Source organism: Tupaia chinensis, unplaced genomic scaffold, assembly GCF_000334495.1.
Source record: "Tupaia chinensis unplaced genomic scaffold, TupChi_1.0 Scaffold143878_1, whole genome shotgun sequence".
Lineage (NCBI taxonomy): Eukaryota > Metazoa > Chordata > Mammalia > Scandentia > Tupaiidae > Tupaia > Tupaia belangeri.
Window position 1 is genome coordinate 442,373 of NW_006203729.1, and position 21,805 is coordinate 464,177.

At 57.1% G+C, this 21,805-nt stretch overlaps 1 protein-coding gene across 2 annotated transcripts in view; it reads left to right on the plus strand.

The window, feature by feature from the left end:
* Window positions 1-21,805, plus strand: part of PAQR5 (progestin and adipoQ receptor family member 5) — an 86,713-nt gene that overhangs the window by 14,912 nt on the left and 49,996 nt on the right. Inside the window, exon 1 of one of the 2 annotated variants that reach the window (XM_006165303.3) lies at window positions 20,982-20,998. The exons of the other annotated variant lie outside the window; for it this stretch is intronic. Within the exon in view, the coding sequence (XP_006165365.1) occupies window positions 20,997-20,998 (2 nt within the window). The 5' untranslated portion in view covers window positions 20,982-20,996. Of the gene's footprint in view, window positions 1-20,981; window positions 20,999-21,805 lie in introns of those variants that run through there. 2 annotated transcript variants of the gene reach the window in all.

Here is a 21,805-nt window from a genome sequence, read left to right on the forward strand (position 1 = left end):
GCTCTTCTGACCTCAGCACCAGGCCAGGACCACCCCAGTATGCTTGGGCCTGTGGGGACTGGTTGTGCCGAAGGCGAGGCATCCTGCTCGGACACACCATGGCCCTGCCGGGCAACTTCTGCTTTGATTCTTTGGGTGCCCCCGGGGTCAAGGTGGTCGGGCTGGCCGTGGCAAGACTCGTGCAGAGCCCTCTGGATGCCCGGAGGCCAGCCTCCCTGGCTCTGGGCCTCGGAGGCCTCGGCTCAGCCCCTCGCAGTGTACTGGCCGTCCTGTCCCTGGCCACCCCCGCCCCGGAGCTGAAGCCTGGGGTCCGCCTAGACGCTAGTTCCGACAGTGTCTAACTCCTGTGTGACCCTGGGCTTCGGTTTCCTCATCTGCAGAAGGGTCAGCTTGGACTAGCTCGGGGGTCTCCACCTTGGCACTCTTAGCATCTTGGACTGGGCCATTCTGTGTAGGGGTGGGGGGAAGAGGGACTGCCGCTCACCTAGGACATTTATACTCGCCTTGGCCCCTACACACAGATGCCTTGGGGTCGCCTCCCATTCCCTTCTTGGCAACCAAAAATGTGTCCAGTGAGTGCCGAACGTCCCCTGGGGGCAAGGTTGTTTTGGGCTGAGACAACAGGTGGGGCGGTCTCAGAAGACCCCAGTCCCGAGGCCAGCAGATGGTGTAGAGGCTATGTCACTGCACTCCACGTGGCTGACTCCTGGACCCGTGACTTGAAACTCCCACCAGGCACATGTGTGTGCGTGCCCAAGATCCAGAAACAGGATGGAGGAGAAGAGATTGCGGTGTGGCATCCTCCCCTGGGGGGTGATCTCACTTTCCCTCTCACTGTCTCTGTCTCTCTCTCTCTCTGGTGAGCACACATGCCCTATGGTAAAAACCTTCTTTTAAAAAAAAAAAAAAAACGTGTGAACCAGCAGTTAGCGTAATGGCTATGTCACTGGACTCCCACGTAGTCGACCGTGGTTCGCATCCTGCACCCGGTGGCTTAAAACTCACACCGGGCGCATGTGCGTGCGTGCCCAAGATCCCGACAGGAGAATGGAGGAGAAGGGATTGCGGCATGACCATTCCCCCTGGGGGGTGATTTCTCACTTTCTGTCTCTCTGTCTCTCTCTGTCTGTCTGGCAAGCGCACGCGCCCTATAGCAAAAACCTTCCCCCCCCCAACAAAAGTAAGAAAACCCCAGGCGTGGTCCTCGGGACAGGGGCGAAGCTCTGTCTTTCCGGCTGTTGCCCTGCACATGTGGACTACGTGGGGATGAGCAGTCTGTGGGTGGGTGTGAGTTCTGAGGCCGGGCCTCTGGCTGTGCGGCCTCAAGCTTTCTTGCCTTCTAGCCCTTGGGTTATGTAAGGAGGGTGGCGGGGAGGAAGCCTGCCCTGAGGACTCAGATCTCCCCACACCCCCATGTGTTCCCCTTGCTGCTATGGGAGGGGCACAGGAAGTGAACCAGCCCACCCCGGGCAGAGGCGGCAGGAGTGTCGGAGCACAGGCACGCCGGCTCTGACCTACCCCTGGTCTTCGTGGCTTACTCCTCCCAAGCTGTTTATTAACTTGCGCTGGAACCTCCTTGGTGACCTGGTGGGGGATAGAAGGGCCGGAGATTCTTCCTCTGGGGGTGGGGTGGGGAGAGAGAGGTCTTGGTGACTCAGACGTGAATCTCTCTCTGGAAACAGCAGACGGGTCGGTGTGGGATGGCGTTAACCCAGAACTGTTGGTCTGGGGTATTCATTCTGATAGTTCTCCTGGAAGAAACGTCTCCAGACCAGGGCGGGATGCTGGGCAGAAGCAGCCAGCCAGCCCCGTTCCTGATAGCCGGGCTGCACAGCGCCGGTGCGGACGGCACCACCGGGGTGCGTCCTAGGAGGGGGTGTGGGACACAGCGTGCGTGCCTTCGGGGTTGTGGTGGCCGTGCGGAGACTGCTTCACAAGAGGAAGAGGCGGGTTTGCTTTTGTTTTGTTTTGCTCTGTGCCTTTTTGTTATTGTGGTAATAAAATGTACAAGATGGGAACCAGCAGTTAGCGTAATGGCTATGTCGCTGGACTCCCACGTAGTCGACAGCGGTTCGTGTCCCGGACCCGGTGGCTTAAAACTCATGCCGGGCGCGTGTGCGTGCGTGCCCAAGATCCCGAGAGGAGAATGGAGGAGAAGGGATTGCCGTGTGACCTTCCCCCCTGGGGGGTGATTTCTCGCTTTATGTCTCTATGTCTCTCTCTGTCTGGCGAGCGCACGCGCCCTATAGTGAAAACCTCTCCCCCCAAAAAATGTACAAGACGCACGCTGGCCATCTGAGCCACGTGTCAGTGCACGGCTTGCTGTCATCAAGCATGTCCACGTTGCTGTGACCGTCACCGCCGAGCGGCCCCACAACTCTTCGTCATCACCCAGTTAAGTGAATAAACATGAATGCTGTTCCCCCCCTCCAGCCCCAGGCAACCACCCTGGAATTTCTGTCACCACGAGTCTGACACCCCAGGCACCTCCTGTAAGTGGGATCCTGCAGCATGGGACATTCTGTGCGTGTCTGGCTTCTCTCACCTCGTGTGAGGCCCTGGAGATCCCTCCCTGTTCTCGCCTGTGTGAGAATCCCCTTCCTTGGCAAGGCATGGCGAGGCCACAGCTTGCTGGGGTGCAGGGTCAGGCTGCTCCCAGCCTCCAGCCAGCATGGCGGGCTGCTGCCAGAGGGTATGCAAATGCCTGCCGAGTCCCTGCTCTGGTCCCTGAGGGTCTCCCTAGAGTGGAACTGCTGGGTCACGTGGTCATTCTGTGTTGAAATTTTTCCTGATCATTACTATTATTATTTTAGTTTTTGCTATAGGGCACATGGGCTCACCAGAGAGAGGGGAAAGGAGAGAAAATGAGAAATCCCCCCATGGAGGATGGCCACATTGCAGTTCCCTCTCTCCCAGTCTCCTCTGGGAATTTGGGCATGCACGCACACGTCCCCGGCACGATTTTCAAGTGGCCGGGTTCAGTACTCGAACTACGCAGCCAGCCATATGGGATCCAGCGCTTTAATCTCCACACCACTTGCTGGCCCCTGATTATTTATTTTACATTTAATCGTTGGACATCTTTACAGCATACAATAGGGTTTCTTTTCTTTTTTTTTTGGTGGGGGAGAGTTTTTTGTTTTTTTTTTTTTCCGCGTGCACTAGCCAGACAGACAGAGAGAGACAGAGAGACAGAAAGCGAGAAATCACCCCCTAGGGGGGATGGCCACCCGCAATCCCTTCTCCTCCATTCTTCTCTTGGGATCTTGGGCACACACGCACACGTGCCCGGCGTGAGTTTTAAGCCACTGGGTCTGGGACTCGAACTGCAGTTGACTATGTGGGAGTCCAGTGACATAGCCATTACGCTAACTGCTGGTCCCCGTTTACAGCATACAATATGGTTTCTCAAAGCACCCATGCAGGGCGGTCAATTAAGTGAAAGCCATTACCGTATCTTGGGTCATCGCGAAAGTCCTGACGTATTTTTTTATGTTTTCCTTTGCAAAAATGTGTCATGACTTTTCCCAACAACCCAAAATATCATTTCAACAGAGAGCTTTACATTCTGTGTCTGTCCAGGCTTCTCTCCGGAGCCTCTCCCGCTCACCCTCCGGCACAGCCTCCACTGTCTCCACTGGGGCTCCCTGCTGTTACGCCTTCGCTCTCGTGTTCTGCACTGAATTTTGTTGAGGGCCCACCATGCCATCGAGGAAGAGGTGTCTGAGCTAGGTTTAAGGGTGAATGTGAGATCTCTGGGCATTTGAGAGGAGGGGCAGGGGGACAAGTGAGGGAAGGGAGAGGCCCAACTGTGGCCGTGGGTGTTTGTGCCGGGGCAGAAGCAGGCCGTGGCTGCAGAGGAGGTGTGGGGGGCCATGGGTGGGCAGACTGGGATGCCTGCTCCAGCCTGGAAACCTGGGCTCTGCCCACAGACAATCAGAAGCGTCGAAGGAGTTTTTGATCCAGGAATGGTACCAGCTGGCTGTGGCTGGGGCTGAAGTTCCAGGGAACCACGAGGGCATGTGGACCTTGAGGCCTGCCATCAGGCTGGGTGATGGAGCGGGTCTGGAAGGAGACGGGGCTGCCCCAGGACCTCAGGCTCTGGTCTGCAGCTGGGCGGGCAGAGGTGCCACTGCAGGGCGAGCTCCCAGAACCAGCAGGCCTTAAGGGGCCACAGAACCATCTGGGTGGGTTGAACCCGAGACCAGAACTTGACAGGCATGCCAAGGCTGTGTGGGCCTGGGTGCTCTGGGACAGTCAGGAGCCTTCATGGGCCAGGGAAAGGACCGTCATCAGAGGGCGTGGCGGGTTGGGGGAGCTGGAGGCCAGGGCACAGTGGTCTCTGCCAGGGCGGCTCGGTCCCTGCCCGGGACTGTCGATCGATCCACAGCTTCCCACGGCCGTGCTCAAGGCTCCGGCCTGGGCCGGGCACTGGGGCGGAGCTGCAGATAAACACATGACCCAGAGACCTCCACGCATCTGCTCGCCCGAGCTCAGACACTGGAACATGGCAATGCTTCGTCATGGAAGTTGATAAGGAGGAGAAATGGACCGTGCTAGGAAAAGGGGGCGGGGAGAGGACTGTGTGGGCAAGGTTTCCAGCCTCCATTACTGATGTTTTGGGCAGGATCACTCCTTGTTGGGGGGCAGTGGGGGACCGTCCTGCACACTCTGGCTCCTCCCCACTAAATGCCCATAGCCACACACCCTCCCTCCCAACTGTGACAAAAGAAAATGCCTCCAGACGTTGTCAAATGTCCCTTGGGGAGCAGAGTGGCCGGTGGGTTGGGATCTGTTGGTCTGGGGTAGAGAAGGCTTCCTGATGATGGGGTGGGGGAGTGTTCAGGGCACAGGCTCTGGCACGCACAGGGGCACCGAGGCGGGGCGGGTGTGAAGGGAGACCAGCGAGGAAGCGGGGAAGCGGGAAGGAGGGCTTCCAGCAGGCCAGCAGTGAAGGGGACAGCTGCGGACTGACAGGGAACGTGGTGAGGTTTCAGTCACTGGAAGGGCTTGGGCACGAATGTGGCAAACCTCCCAGGTGCGGAGAAGGAGCCTGGTGGGCTGGAAGCTGTGACCTGTGGGCATGCTGGGTTGGAGGCGTCCAGGTGGGGTCTGGTGCTCAGAGGAGAGCTCTGGAGGAGATACCCCTGGGAGTCCCAGTGTAGGGTGGATGATGGCCCAGGCGGAGGGGCCGACAGGGCAGAGCAAAAGAGGAGGGCCCCACAGAACCCCACTGCCGAGGGTGGGCAGCAGGAGCCTCAGACACTCAGAGGAGCAGGGCGACCAGGAGGGAGGTTCAGGGAGCGTGGCTTGAGCCAGAGCGAGAGGAGGCCTGAGAAGGGGCTGCTGGCTTAGAACCTGGAGGTCCCTGGGGACCTCACAAGTGCCAAGGAGAGAGGTGGGACTGAGGCAGGGCCCAGGTGGGAAGACAGACAGCCAGCAGAGAGTCTCCCCCCCAGACTGTCAGCAGAGGAGCCAGACTGTCAGCAGAGGTGAGGAGGGAGGGTAGGAGCCAAAAGGAAAGTGGCTAGAGAAGGTTTTTAATAATTTTTTCATTGAACTTTATTTATTAGTATTATGATTTTAAGTTGACCAGAGAGAGAGACAGAGAGAGAGAGAAAGTGAGAAAGTAAGCCACTGGGTCTGGGACTTGAACTGCGGTTGGCCATGTGGGAATCCAGCGCCCTAAACCACCACGCCACCTGCCAGCCCGAAGAGAGGGTTTTCTTTATTTACTCCTGCTTGTTCTGCTCCATCCCTTCCTCCCTTCCAAAGAAAACAACTATACATGGCTCCGAGTTTTAAAAACATATTTTAAAAACGATTTTCCTGTGGGGTGTGGAGGATGGGGCCGTGGGGGCCATGGGGCCACGTGGGGTTCAGTGGAGCACTGGTGGACAGCCGTGGCGAGGGGTCCTCCTCCTCCCTCCCTCCTCCTTCCTTTCTGCTGGGTCTCCCCTTGCCCTGCAGCGGCCCCTTCCTCCTAGAGGTGCGACTTCGGGGAAAACGGGGTGCAGGCCCAGATGCCGCCCCCTCGCCACCACCGTGGAAAAGCTGACCCGGTGGCATCTTGAACAGGAAGAAAGTGCCGGGATTCGATGCTTTGCTTCTGCCCTGGAGACTTGCACTGCTAAGTGTCAAGATGGAAAAACCTTGGAAATGAACCCAAACCGTGTACAAGTCACGTGGAGAGATTTCCGTCGTAGCGACGCCATCGCCTGCTCTGAACCGTCCAGAGCAGCTGCGTGGCAAGGCCCTGGCACGTCGCTGGCTGGAGGCGAGTGGATGAGAGTGAGGGGGGCCCTCTGCTTAGCGCAGGGCCCTTAGCGCAGTTCCAAGGTGCCCACTGAGCCGGGCATGGTGACCACCTCACGCCCTAGACTCGCACAGGGAGGGAGGTTCTGCAGAGCAGAAAGCACCTCTCCACAGCAGAACTGGGGGCCAAAGCCAGTGTCCCCAGGACCTCGTGAAGTGGCCTGGAGCCAGAGTCCCCTGGAGAAGGCTGCCCCTGCAGTCCCTGCTCCGTGTGGCCGTGTGGAGCACGGACGCGCTGGACTGCAGTCAGAATGCCAAGGCGAGCGTGGCTGCCTGGTGGCCGAGAACAAGGACTGACGACAACGGGGAGGAGCAAGGTTGTGTGTTGGCCATGTGGGAAAAAGACGACTTCACCGCGCGGAGTTTCGGCCCTGTCTGCCCTCTCCACCCAGAGCCCCCGCTCCTCCGAGGCAGCCCGCCCAGGCCACGCGTTAGGGACACGTGCGGACTCTCTCCCGCCCACAGGGGCACACCGTGGCACCCCTGCCCCTGCGTCTTCACTTTCCCGCCGAGCTCTTACCCTGAGAGATCTCCGCATGGGCACGAGGAGAGCTCCTTCTTCCTCGCTTGTCGCTCCGTAATACTCTGACAGGTGACGTCACAGCACTTCCTTAGCCACTGTCCTCTGCCTGGGGCATGTCTCAGTCTTGGCCACCAGCAAACATCCCACAGACTCGAGGGCAAAAGTCCCACCTGGTCCTTCAGTCATTTTGCAAATACCTGTGGGCATCTGTGGGAAAATATGCCGGAAGGGAACCGAGGTACCGAAGTGTGCGACTGCGTTTTTATTTCCGTTTTCAAGCTTCCTTGTTTATGTCCTCCATGACAGGCTGAAGGGCGACGGACAGGAGAGTAACTGATGATGTGGGGGAGACGGGCAGTGGGGTCAGAGGTGCAGAGTGGGTCTCCCGGGGTGGAGGCGGAGAGATCAGGGCCATTCCCAGCAGCACTCCCGCACCACGGCCTGCCCCCGCCGCCCACCTCAGCTGGCACAGGTGACGGGCAGGTGTCCCTGGACTCAAAGCCAGGACCTTTCCCACGGGGCTCCAGTTGCGCGACCACGGCACCCCTGGTTGGCCTTGTGTGTTTGGATTTTGAAAGTTACATGCGGCCTGCTCTCCAGAGTCGGGAAGAATGCCCACTCCTGCCCGCCACGTACGTGGGTGCTTGTTCCCACCCTCCAAGGCAGAGTGCCGGCAGACCCTGTGCCCGCCAGGCTGGACCACGCCGTGCGGCTTCTCCAGTGCAGCCTGAACCTACACCTTCCTTGCTGTGAGCGGGGTTGAACGTGTTGTCGCATACACAGGAGTCATCTGTATTTCCCTCTCGTGTGTCACCCATTGTCTGCGGGCTTTTGGTCTTCTCATTGAACTAAAGGAAATCTCTACGCCCCGGGAAACGAGCCTTCTGTCTGGAATGTGAGTGACAAGCTTTTTTCTACCCAGTTGGTTGAGGAGTCTTTGGGCCGCTGCTCTACCCTTGTGAGTTTTCTGACTGTTCCTCTGAAATCCTGTGTTTCGCTGTTTGGCATCGGCCAGGCACGGGGCCAGGCTAACAGCCGAGCTGTCTCTGCCCCTGCCCTGCAGAGCCCGTGGTCTGAACCGCCCCCTCACCTAGTCCTTATACCCCGATATGCCCTGCCCTGAAGCGCCCAGCACCAGCCCCCGACGACTGGGACGCCGGGCCACCTGAACATGCCCGTCTCCCCTCCTCCCTCTGTCCATGGGCGCGCCCTCCCTGCTGCCCACGCCCTGGTCATCCCACGCCCTTCTCTCGGGGAGTGGAGTAATGTGTTCTGCTTTAATGCGTTGCCTCTCGTATCGTCAGTCGCCTCGTACGTTAAAATCCTGGTAGAGCTGAAAACATGGAGACTCTTGGACAGGAGAGGACGAGGGGCAGCAAACGGCAGGTCCCAGTGAGACTCCAGAGCCACCGCAGACTGAGTGGCTCAATAACCCAGGAGGACTTCTGGAGGAGGTGGGCTGGAGATGGGCTCTGAAAAATGGAGATACCTTGGGAACCAGCAGTTAGCGTAATGGCTATGTCGCTGGACTCCCACGTAGTTGACCACGGTTTGTGTCCTGGACCCGGTGGCTTAAAACTTACGCCGGGCGCTTGTGCGTGCGTGCCCAAGATCCCAAGAGGAGAATGGAGGAGAAGGGATTGCGGCGTGACCATCCCCTCTGGGGGGTGATTTCTTGCTTTCTATCTCTCTGTCTCTCTCTGTCTGTCTGGCGAGCGCATGCGCCCTATAGCAAAAAAATCTCCCCCCCCCAAAAAAAATGAAAAAAAATGGAGATACCTTGTCATGGGAGTGACAAGAATGGACCAGGAAACATGGGGGAGTCTGTGTGGGGGAGGGAGGCACCATCAGAACCAGGAGGCTGGCGGGAAACGCAGTGAGACTGGCCTGACAGTGCAGAGGGAAGGCGGGATGGTAAGGTCCAAGGGGTAGAGTGGGTCCCAAAGATAATTTCTGAAAAACCAGGCTTTTTGTTTGTTTGTTTGTGTTTGCATTTTTGCCATAGGGCATGTGTGCTCACTGGAGGGGGACAGAGAGAAGGAAAGTGACAATCAGCCCCAGGGAGGATGCAATCCCTCCTTCATTCTCCACTTAGAATTTCGGGCATGCTCACACAAGCACTTGGTGTGATTTTCTTTTTTAAAAGAGAACTATTTATTTAATTATATGAATAATAATTATAATTATCTTTAAAATTTGATCAGCGAGAGATAGGGAAAGTGAGAAAGCAAGGCTCCAGGTCCGGGACTCAAACCGTGATCAGCCATGTGGGAGTGCAGCACCTTAGTTACCCACCACCTGCCGGCCCCCGGTGTAATCTTCAAGGTGCCTCATTCGGGACTCAAGTTGCGGTCGGCCGTGTGGGAGTCCAGCGACACGACTGCTATGCCATCTGCTGGCCCCAAGTTTATTAGCCTTTTTGAAGTTTGTGTGGACAGTCTCCCCTTGGCAAGGGCTTACTTGCTGTTCTCCTGGACTCTGAACTGAGCCAGGGGCTGTGGCTCCCACGTGCACGTGCGGACACCCCGGAACGCCTTGCTGTGTGCCGTCACCCATCTCCGGAGCAGAGTGAAGGTACACAGACGGACTGGGGCTAGCGAAGAAGACTTCCTGAAGGAGGAAGCGCTCCAGCAGACGGCAGGGCTAGAACAGGCAGCGAAGGGGAAGGAGGAGAAAAGGAAGACCTGTCAGAAGGCCCCTGTGCCCGGCATCCCCCAGTGCCGGGTGTCCCACAGAGAGCTTGAGCGTCAGACTTCCCAGGTGGCCAGGATGGGGACAGGTCACCTGGGGGACAAGTAGGCCAGCTCAGTGGGAGGCGGGAGGCCCTGGAGCTCCCAAGTCAGCAGCGGCGCCTGTGAACATGGTCCCTTCTGCCAGCAGGGCGCCCTGGGGGCCTCCAGGTGGAGGCGCAGGGTAGACAAGGACCTTGCACCGCTGCCAGGGACAGTGCTTCCTTCACAGCCGCCTCCTCGGATGCCTGCGGCTGGCACAGGGCTGCAGGAATAGCTGTCTCCCCAGATCTGCGCTGGGCAGTGCCATGGCACGGAGCTGCTCTCGGTGAAAGGCGGCAGGAGGAGGGGCGCCCGTGGGCAGAGCTTCTGTCTGAAGTGTGGGGTGGCCCCGCTCGCCTCTTGGATATTTTTGGTTTACACATCCTCTCTGGAAACTGCTACTCCTTTTTTTTTTTTTTTATGTAAGTAAAAAAATGAAAGGAAATTGTTTGAAGGAAGATGAAACGTTGGCTTACCGAAAGGCTGGGGGAGCAGGGAGAGGAGGAAGGGAGGTGAGGGAAGTGACTGGCTCGACTGCCCTCCTCCCTCACCCCTCCCGGGCTGGTGCAGTTTAATGCTCAGCTTCGCCCCTGGCCCTCCAGGTGCCCCCGTGCTGGAGTGTTGCCTCCTGGTCTAGAAGACTGGACCCTCCCTACGGCCAGCTTGCTGTGTGGTCCCGAGCAAGTCACCTAACATCTCTGGGCCCTGGCTCGTCTTCGGGAAGCATCGCTCTTGCCCGTGCGTGCGGTGTCTGGACTATTCTCTCCTTCTAACCGCCCTCCATCTTTGCTTCACATCCTCAGGGGTTTCTGGAGGGCCTGAGAAGAGCAGGGAGGAGCCCAGGAAGGGAGCCTAGGGGTAAGCCCTGCAGAGGCCCGGACTGTGCTGGGGAGGGTCACAGCCTCCCGCTGGGCCTCTGCCAGGCCTGGGTGCCTGTGAACGCCGCCACTGTCCCCAGGCCTCTGCTTTGACTTTCAAAGAGAAGCCACCTCTCCTGATAAAGGCGGCCTTCATGCTATTAAAGGTGGCTTTGTCCCAGCGTCCTTCTGGTGTGAGGACAGAGAGGCAGAGCAGTCCCTCTGTGTGGGCAGAAAACGTTGCCCACCGGGTACTGCCCGGCCCACCAGCCGCATCGCTCACTGAGCACTTGCCGAGCTGGGCTCCGTGAGGCCTCAGGGACCACGCCGCAGGGCCAGAGTGACCCCCTCCACTTCCTCCATCGAGAGGACAGACAGCCTGTGCAGAGCCCCGAGGGTCTCCCAGCGACAGCTCGTCAGAGTTGAGCCAGCTCGTCAGACTCCTTCCTCAGTGCTTTATCCCAAACCGTTTATGGCAGACCTTAACATAATCGAGTTCTTGCCCCTCCACGCCTCCCTCCTGCCCGGAGTTCTCCCCATGAAGCTGCACTGCTTCCAAATATTGGGGAAATGAAATGGCTTGGCTTAGGGAGGACGATCCAGGCCTCTGTATGGACAGTGCGAGATAAAAAGCTTTCTCTAAGGCACAAGCAGATGGCACGGTGGTCATGTCACTGGACTCCCACATTGCTGACCACAGCTCAAGTCCCAGACCTGGTGGCTTGAAAGTCATGTCAGATACGCATGTGCGTGCATGCCCAAGATCCCAGGAGGAGAATGGAGGACAAGGGATTGTGGCATGGCCATCCCCCTGAGGGATGATTTCTTACTTTCCTTCTCATTGTCTCTGTCTCTTTCTCTCTCCATGAGGGCATGGGCACGAAGCAAAAGCCTCTAAATAGAAAACTGCTTTCTTGAATCTCCATAATGCCTCTCCTGCCCCCAGAGAACTAGCACATTCCTCGGCCCTCCCTTTGAGGCCCAGAGATATTAATCTCTAGAGGTGGGATCTCCAGCCCCAGGGCAGACTGACTGAGGCGGCTTTTGACTCACATCACAGAGGCATCCCTTCTGCCCTCTTACCGAAGGCCAAGTCCTGCAAGCGCTTATCTCCCGGGGCTGACCCTGGTGCCCCTCCCCCTGCGTGCTCACTGGCGTCGCTCTGGAACCTGCGGGACAGGCCTGTGTTTGGAAGGCGTGTCTTACTACACAAATGATTTTTTTTCTTCTGATTTTTCCTGTAGCAGTCGGATTTTTCCTCCCTGGGTAACTCGTTTTCCATGATAGCCATCAGCAGGCAGGGCTTTGGGGACAGGAAGGGGGAACCCTCCTCGCCCACCCTCTGCAGCCTGCTTGCTGACTCCACGCTGCTTCTTCTGATGGGTCCTCTTGGGTTCTGAGCAGACCTTGGGTCAGGGGCCCAGGGCCAGCCTGGACCTCAGAGTGGTCCCTGGCAGTGGGGAGTGAGAAAGGAGAGGCTTTCCTAGGTCCCAGCACCACGGTCGGGGCTGATTCAGAGAGACCCGTTGCTACCATTCTTCATGGGGTTTTGCATTCTGCCTCTGCCTATGCTTAATAGTGCTAGAATAATGACCTTGCCTCACGGCCGTCAGGGGCCCCTAACCCACCACGGCATGTAGGTCTTACGGAATGTGCTACTTATGCTCTTGGGCTAGTAAGGAAACAATACCATCCTAGCGAGGGGGAGGCAGAAGACCTTTCCCTGTGGGTCCTTTAGTCTGGGCAGCTGGTGGGGGGGGGCGTCCTCACTGCTGACACCGTTATGAGGGCACCTACTTATGGGCACTGGCTGGGGGCCCAGGGCAGCCACTCTGGGCATTACGAGTGCTCGGCTGAGGCTGGCCCCGTGGCCTGGTGATGAAGAGAGCAGGGTCCCACATGACTGACTGCATGGTTTGAATCCCAGTCCAATGGCTTGAAAAAAAAACCTGGGCGTGCATGCCCAAATCCCCACAGGGTGGAGAAATGGAGAAGGGATCGCAGCATAACCATGCCCCATTGGGGGGTTCTTTCTCCCTCCCTCTCTCTCTGTTGCCAGTGGGGGGGGCATACACACCCACTGGCAACATTGTTTTAAAAGCGCCCACCTGGAGGCACACTGTAACAATTAAATAAGCTCAAGTACCCACCAGCGGCTTGGAACAGACTAAGTGCTTGCTCCATACCTGGTGTTTCCAACCCACTTCGTCCCCACTGCGCAGAGGAGGGCAGTGAGGCCCGGTGAGCTCCTGGAAAAGGAGTATTGGGGGAAACTGGGCATGGATTTCAATTTTTCTTTTCTTTTTTTTTTTTTCTTTTTCTTTTTTTGCACCAAGGTAAACTCAAGGTAAACTTTAATTCCATTTCCCAGGAACTTGTTGAAGCCCCATGTATGTTATGGAGGCCCCAGGGGCATGGGCTGGGGCTCCTCCCCGGCCGCCTGAACTCCTCATTGGCTGTGGGGTCCTTTGCAAGTCACGCCCCATCATCTGGCCCTGTTCTCCGATGCCCAGTGCCCTGGGTCCCGGCTGATAGTCTGGGCCCGTGCCTAGTTCTGCATGACCTTCCCCCCTCTGCCAACCTGGCTTCCTTGGTTCTTAAGCTGCCCGGCCACGTCCCGCACCACTGTGGGGTGCCTTCCCCAGTAATAATTACACGAATGGCTCACTCACTGCTTCACTCCCACTACCACCCCCAGCAAGTGAAGCTTCGAGTTAATGATTGCCACAGGAAATGTCTCATGAATGCAAATGGCCAGAGCGGGGCCAGCGTGGAGCCTGTGCTGGAAACTCCCAGGGCAGCTGCGTCTGGCCTGCTCCCGTGTGGGCCCGCTTTGTCCTGTGCGTCCACTGCTTGCCTTCGCGAGACACCAGCTGGCTTCCCGGCTTCCTGGCCTCCCTGCCTGCCCACTCAGGGCTTTGCTCTCCCCAGGGACACTGTCCCCTCTTCTGCCAAAGCGAGTCCTGCCTCCTCGTACCTTTGCTCGCCTCCCCGGCGTCCTGGCTCTCGGGCCTTTCCCGAGCTCCTCTCAGCTGTGATTTCTGAGCACCTCGGGCCACTGTGCTTGGTTGGAGGACTGGGGAGGGGGGGGGTAGCTGTGCCTCCGGCAACCACACAGCCTGAGGTGCAGCAGAAGCAAGGGGCCTTGCAGGCTGAGGCAGTGGTCCAGCTGAGGCCAGGGTGAAGTGGAGCTTTCTAGGCATGTAAGGAATGTGGGTAAGGGCATCTCCATGGTACAAAGACAAAGGCGGGATTGTGGCCAGAGCCTGGCTCAGCTGTAGATGCACTGCATTTAAAATTAAATGATTCTTGGGGCCAGCAGGTGGTGTAGTGGTTAAGGTGCTGGACTCCCACGTGACTGACCGGTTCGAGTCCTGGACCCAGCAGCCTGAAACTCACACTGACACGTGTGCGTGCGTACCCAAAATCCCAAGAGGAGAATAGAGAAAGGATTGCAACGTGACCCAGAGGGGTGATTTCTCACTTTTTGGCTCTCTGTCTCTCTCCATCTCTGGCAAGCACATATGCCCTATAGCAAAAATCTCTGATTAAAATAAATAAATAAATAAATAAATAAATAAATAAATAAAATTATCCTTTGAAAAGAAGACCTGGATTTTACAAAAAAAAGTACGTGAAAACTGTCAGCCTGCAGAGTCCAGCCCGGTAGCGTGGAGGTTAAAGTAGCTGGATCCCATGTACTGACTGCTGTTCAGGTCCTGGGCCTGGCGGTTTGAGAATCGTGCCAGGCATGTGTGCGTGCCCAAAGCCCGAGGAGAATGGAGGAGAAGGGATTGCGGTGTGGCCATGCCCGTGGGCTGTGATTTCTCACTCTCTTTGTGTTTCTGGCGAGCACATGTACCCTATAGCAAATTCAAAAAGAAATCAATCTGTAAAGCAGTATTTAATCACTGTAAATACCCACACATTTTAGAGCACCAAGTAATGTACATCAATAGAACTTTTAAAAGTGCATCCTCATTCTAGTCTGTTAGTAGACAAAGTAAACGAAAATGATGTATAAAAGCATTACAATCTGCGCACTTGAAAAACACAGAATTTGCTGGTTAAGTTGAAGATAGTCTTCGCTTCTCTTTAAAAGAAGCAGCTCTAAAATCAAAGAACGATGGCGGTATTTTTTTTTTTTTTCTGGAAAAGTTTCTCGAAAAAAATGTTTCTTTGCCCTACCCTAGTTGGAGAAGGGCAAGAAGATATGTTTGTGAGATAACTTTTAAATATTTTCCGCTGACCAGGCCTTCTGGCATTTTCCAGGGGCCGCAGTGCCTTATTTACAAGTAGCATAGCTTTTGTTTCTCAGGCATTTCCGGTTTGCCTTGAAGTTCTTTACTTTTATATTGTTCAGATGGAGATTCTGAGGCAAGGTTTCCCGTATCAGTTTCAAAACTGCTGTGTCGATGTTCCGCACGGTAGGGAGGTCTGTGAAGAGAGTCCTAATTATTCTTACAACAGGGTTTTGGTTTGTCTGCTGCGGTGAGGGGTCTAAGTAGGGTTCGGGACACAGTTCACATGGCAGGCTTCTTCTCTCTTCTTCACATCGTTATTATTTCCCTTTCAAAACATATACACAAATTGAGACATAAGTCTAAGAATGTCCATGCCTGGTTTCAGCAAGTATCCATGCATGGACTACCTGGTTTCATCTACGCCTATATGGCAAAAACCTGAAAAGAAAAAATGGATAGAGTTTCATCAAGAAGAGAAGGTGGAGGAAGCGGGGTCTTGTACAAAATAGCAAGTGTAGAAGCGCGGAGGTAGAAAGCTCTGGTGTGTGAGGGACAGAGACGAGGGCACAGGGCAAGGCCGCTGGGAGGCGAGGATGGGCTGGGTGGACGCTGGAGAGCTGAAGGGTATGCTAAGAGGCAGGGTTTCCAGGCCCTACCAATGGGGACCACACACTCCCCCCTTTTGTTTTCCAAGCACGGATGCCTTTATTGGCACATAGATCCGAAGGGCAGCAGGAACTGGTGGGAGATGACCCCCAGGTGACCACCTTTCCTCCTCCAGTACAGGGGCCGGGGCCGGGGCTGGGGCTCCAGACTCAGACCCCGCCGCCTGGGCCAGGGCAGGTGGCAGGAGAGCAGAACTTGCAGGAGCAGTGAGCCGTTTGGCTCTCTAAGGCCTCCCCAAACTCTGCACCCACTAGCCCAGGAGGGCAGAGCTGGGCTGCTGCTGGCCTCCAGCTCCGTGGGTCTTGGCGCCGGCCAGCCGGTGCTCAGTACAGCTCTGCCAACTGTGGCCTCCCGAGCTCCTGGTGTGGGCATCCAGCTCACTTCCTGGAGAGGACCCAGGGACCCTCGGGCTTTGGCTCGGGGACATGTGGGAGCTCTCTCAAGTGAATGAGCTGTTAGCTTTAGAGCCGGGCCCTGGCTTCCCTGAGTGGGATATGGCAGGGCCAGTGCTGTCCTGGGGCAGCAGGCAGGGGCACATGGAAGAGGCTCAGGTATGACCTTCTCGGGTGGCTCTGAGGAAAGGCCAGCATCGCCCACCCGTGAGTCCGTTGACACAGCTCACTCCTCAAGACTGGAAGCTCGTTCCTCTGTTTCTTTCTTTCTTTTCTTTTCTTTTTTTTTTAGTTTTGCTATAGGGTACATGCACTAGCCAGAGAGAAAAAGAAAGAAAGTAAGTGAGAAATCACCCGCAGGGGGCATGGCCACACCACAATCCCTTCTCCTCCATTCTCCTTTTGAAATTTTGGGCATGCACACGCACCCTGAATGTTTTTCAAGACGCTGGGTCCAGGACTCGAACCTCTCAGTCAGCTGTGTGGGATCCAGCCACCGTAACCCTCTACTTCCTTTTAATAGTGTTACTAATTTGGCAAAATAATGACCTACACGTGCTTATTGTGTGCAAGCTCCAGGCACAGAAGAGGAGGAAGCAGGAAGTAGAGCAAGCTCTTAGACTGGCGGGTCTGCCCCGGCTTGGAGAGAGGGCCGAGGCGGACGCGCCCAGCACAGCCTGCCCACTGCGGTTTATCTACTCACGAGCTGTTAGATGTGGCCCAGGGCTCCTCAGCCTGCATTACAGGATTTACGCTGTCCCACGGCCTGCTTTCTCATCTAGCAGCCTGTCCGACCGTGCTTCCTGCCGGTGAGGACAGACAGTGAGGTTTTTAACAGCCGCACAGCAGGGTTCTGCGTGGACGTACCACAATGTACCCCCGCCTGCTCTCCACCGCCAGAGGTTCAGATTGGCTTCACCTTTCTCTGCATCGTGCACGGCTATAGATGTGCACTTATCACCTAGTGGTCAATAGTTAGAATAACTGGGATTGCTGGGCCAAAAAACCCCCGCTCTGCTCACTCACTGAGGCCTGAAGCCACACTGGAGTCACCATGGCAACCTCCTGCCCTCCGCTCACACTGAGTGCCCAATAGCCAGGGCTCCGGGCTCCAGCCAGGGGGCTGGGTCCGAATTGAGGGGACATGTCTGTTTTCACACAGTTTTTTTTTTTTTCCAGCAAATAGTTATTTTATTTCCATCTCCCCATTGGGTTGTAATACAGCGTTGACTGAATTGAATATGCCAGTCCTCACATGTCCATATTACAGCTGGCCCGCACAAAGCCATTTGAGGGTAAGTGCTGAGTGAGGAAAGGAGTTACTGGAGTAGCTCAAGGAAAGTTAAATGAGTAACAAGGACAACCAGTGTGAGAAGTTTCTATCACATAATCCTAGTAAGTTTTTCAATGACATAATGCTTTTTTTCCAAGCAATTTGATCAACCAAGGCGGAAGGATCAGGAGAGAGCCTTAATGCAGAGCTGAGAGGGCGCACGGTGACGCTGCCCCGGCCACACCGGAGCGCCGTTACCTGGTAGAGACCACCGCTTTCCTCGCCCTCATCTAAGTAATAGGACAATCAGAGACGAGGTTAGCTGCCCGAGGGCGCACCGTAACAGATGGATCTGACACTGGCCTGGTTCAGTCCTCACAGTTCTTCCTGTCCGGACCTGGGCGGCCTGCCTTGCCCTGTCCCCATCTGCACCCGTCTAGCGCACTCACTCCCCCAGCAGAGTGTCACCCGGCTTCGGCTATCCCTGGTCGCCTCCCAGCCTTCCAGGTACCAGGGACCAGTGTGTGGAAGACAGCCCTCCATGGGTGGAGGGGGCTGCCCCGGGATGTGTCGCCACATGCAATACACAATGAGACGATCGCAATAGAGAATCCCCCATGGCTGACAGGAAGCAGCGCCGGGGTGGGGGGTGGTGGCAGTGTGAGAGACGGGGGTGGCTGCAGACGCAGACGAAGCCTCACTGGCCTCCTGCACACCCGCGCTGTGCAGCCTGCAGACCAGCACTGGCCTTCGGACCAGCTCCTGGCCCGCTGTGGACTGGCACCGGTCCTTTGCTTAGGTTCCGGGGTCCCCTGCCCTGCACTCCTCTTGCTGAACTGTGCAGAGACAGCGCCCTACAGCTGCTGCACCCTTGTTTGTTCCTGAGGACGTATCCCCAACTCTTTTCTACAGGACATCTTCCCTGACCCAGCAGGCCCCTCCTCCTTGGCTCCCTGCAGGCATCTGGCCTGACCTCGCTTTCACCAGCAGAGGTGCGGCTGGATGTAGTTGCTAGGGGTGGGAACCGTCATCCTGCAGCTCTGGGCAGAGTAGGCATCCCATAGATGACTGAGTGACTGGATCAGCCCGTGAGTGGGCACTGAGAGCCAGAGAGACAAAGAGAGGGAAGGAGAGGAATCACTCCAGGGGCACGGCCATGCCACAAGCCCTTCTCCTCCATTCTCCTCCCAGGATTTTGGACAAGCGCACACATACCCGGCACGATTTTCAAGCTGCCAGGTCCAGGACTTGAATCGCATTCAGCCTCATGGGAGTCCAGTGCCTTAACACTACGCCACCTGCTGGCCCCGCCTATTGTTTTCGCTCACTAGGGGAGAAGTGCACTGTCCGGAGACAGACCCTTAGATCATGCCGCGATCTCTTTTCTATTTCTCCAACCTGTGGGGATTTGAGGCAAGCATACACACACGTCTGGTGTTTCTTTCAAACCAGTGGGGCTAGGATTTGAACCATGTGGTTGGTCATGTGGGATTCAGCTCCTTAACTGCTAGGCCATGGAGCTGGCCTGGGTTACTTATTTTTAAACTGCGTATCTTTGCCAATCAACCTAAAGCGTCTGAACACTGCCATGGTCCTCACTTGCTTTATTCCCCTGAGGGGTGGCAGTCTGAGACCCAGCATGCTCTGAGACTGCGACTGAATTCCCAGATCTCTCTCCCTGCGGTCAGACACCCCTTCCACTGCTGGCCCCACACAGGATCCCAGCCGAGCCTGGCAGGAGTGGGGGTCCAGGCAGCAGCAGCCCTGGCCGGGCGGTCGTCAGCACGTGTGAACTCAGCACAGGGCTGCAGGTCTTCAGATTCGTCCAGCTGGGAGTCCGGGTGTGTGTGAGGCCCTTGGTCTCACTGTAAGTGCAGGAATTGGCCGTACTTTTCTCTTAATAGACTTAAGTCAACAGAAGCACTGTGCAGAAGGTACAGAGAGTTCCCCTTGCCTCCCGCCCACCTGGCATCCCTCATTATTAACCTCGCGCATTCACGTGGCCCGTCTGTCAGTGTTGCTGCGTTATTGCCAGGTCATCGCACAAGAGTTCGCTGTGTGCTGTGGGCTTGGGTGAGTGCGTGATGCTGTGTCCGCCGCCACAGAGTCAGGTGGCTGTTCTGGAAGCACTTGGTAAGGCACTTCCCTGCGCTCTCACCTCCCACCCCACAGCGCCTCCTTTCCATCATTCCCACCCCACTCGGTATCCTGCTTTCTCTCCACTCCTTGGGGCGGCCCGTCCCCAGATGTGGAACTGTGCATGTCTGTCTCACCTGTCCCCAGACATGGACGGTTTCCTGTCTGTCTCACCTGTCCCCGGACTGAGCTCCTGGCCGCGCGGGAGGTTTAGCTTAGACACCTGAGTCTGCCGCGGGCCTGCAGGGCCCCGAGTGCTCTGAGGGTCACTAACCATGTGCTGAGTACTGGCCTGCACGTGTGTTGGGTCTGGGGCTCCCAGGCAGAAATACTCTGGGTTGGCCACAGAGAGCGCTTGGCAAGGGTCGGCGAGCGGGCAAACCCAGTGGCTGTGGGGAGGAGCCAGCAGACCCTTAGAGGGAGGAGAGTGAGGACAGACATAGCTTTGGGAGGGGAGCTTGAGTCCCTAGGAGGGCCCAGAGGAGTCTCCAGGACTGGAAGAAGGAGCCGCCCTGTAGATGCATGGACGATCCGTCTGGTCCTGGACCTGGTCTGGCCCCCCTGTGCACATAGAAACTGAGGCCCAGAGAACGGAGAGTTTAGACAGCACCCAGAGCAGGACCCGGGCAGAACAAGACCTATGGGTCTCCCTGTGCCTTGCCACTGTCTGCAATGGAGATGGCCCTGCCCTCTGTCCACCTTCTCAACCTGCGAGGGAGTGCGCGGTGTGGGGCGTGAGCTGTGCTGCCCACCTGGAGCAGAGGAAAGGCCTGGCTGTGGTGGCAGGCCTGGGCTGCGGCCAGTGGGCGGAGGGAAGGACGGCAGGGAACAGTGTGGCTGCAAGCTCTGCCCTGCTCTCCCGCTGCCTGGGTGCCGGTGGGATGTGGCTGAGCCCAGGACGACGTTCAAGAAGGAAAGCACACTCCAGGGGGCTCTGCCCATCCATGCATGCTCCCTACCTCTGTCCTCAGGTACCTGGGAGTGAGCACATGCTTCCTCTGGATGGGAGCCCGAGGGGTGACTTTGTGCTCCTGTGACCTGCCACACGGCCATGCCCCTGTGTCCCTGGGCTGCCCACGCCCTCTCTTTTCCAGAACGACGGCTCCTTCCTGATCTTACATCCAGTTCATGTGCCGCCTCTCAAGGCTGGCCCAGCCCTCCCCTGCCTTCCCCAAGCTTCCGGAAGGCTCCCACTGTTGTTGTTAATAGAGGCGTGTGTGCCCTCCAGAGGGAGACGAGCACGAGGCGGGGGCAGCCCTCACAGGGCACAGTCACGCTGCAGTCCCGTCTCCAGTTCTCCATCCTGCTGGGGTTTGGACATGCACACACATGTGCGCGCATGTGTCCATGTGTTTTTCGAGCCATGGAGGCATGGGATCGAGCGACTTGATCAACCAGGTGATCTGACTCACCCACAGAGCAGGGGGCCATCCTGAGTCTTACTCCGCGGTTTCCCCGGTTTGTAGTTCCCAGCCCCAGCTCATGGGTCTCCATGTCTCCCTTGGCCTGAGGGAGCTCCCTGAGCTCAGCTGTGGCAGTACCCCGAGTCCCCGGCTGTAGGCCAGGTGCTGGCAGAGCTGTCCCTGCTGGACACAAGAGCGGGCAGATGATGGACGGGCAGCCTCGGAGCGCAACGGACACACTTCCACAGAATCTCTTCTTTGCTATAGAAGTGGAGCCAGGTTCTTTCTTCGAGGAGCCCAACTCTCAGTGACCAAGTGACCTGCCCACAGGAATCGGGAGTGCCGTGTCACTGAGCCGGCAACCACAGTCACCCGGAACTAGGCTGCTCTCCCAGGCCACGCTCGCACGGAGCTTCATGTGCGTTACTTCATTTACCCTCACAAAGATTAGGATCGGGAGGGAGGCTGAGGCCCGAAGCTCAGGCAATGTGTTCAAGGGCACTGGCTGGTGGGTAGAGCAGCGGGACCAAAACTCAGATATGCGGTAACCCCGAGTCCAATTGCAACGCCCTCACCACAGCTAAAGGGGTTCAGGGAGGGAGAGAGCAGCAGGCCTCAGGAGTCAGCAAATTATAGTGAAATGATGGAGTCTCTGGGGCAGCCCCTCTGGGCCTGGAAGTCTGCCAAAGAAGGGGAGAGCTGGAGTAATGCAGGGAGGCCCGGCCAGAGTGAAGGGACACTCAGGGACCACAGAGATGGGGTAGGAGGTGGCACTGCCTGGCCTGAGCTCACCCGGCGGTGCACACAGAGCCGGCATCAGGCCGCTACCTTCCCTAGGGCCCTGACTCCCCAGCCCGGTCCTGTCGTCTTTCTCTCTCCTCCCTGCCCAGGGGAGAGCTGGCCTGGCAGTCACTTCTCTGGCCAGCTGGCTTCTCCCACACATGTCCTGCTGAGCAAATGCCCCTCCCAGCCGGCGGGCCTGTTTCCAGGGTGGGGCAGCGGCAGGAATGTGTGTCTGCCATGGAACCCTTTCATCCACCTGCTGCCCCACCACATGGAGCCGGCCGGCCCCACAGCCCCATACTGAATCGGGGCTCCTCCTGGGTGCCAGGTTACCCTGGGCATCTACTCGTTTGCCAAGCGCTACATGGGGCTAGTGGTTCTGAACCTCTCCTGGCTCACACACGACTGAAAATTGACGGTCCCCAGTGACACACACACAGGC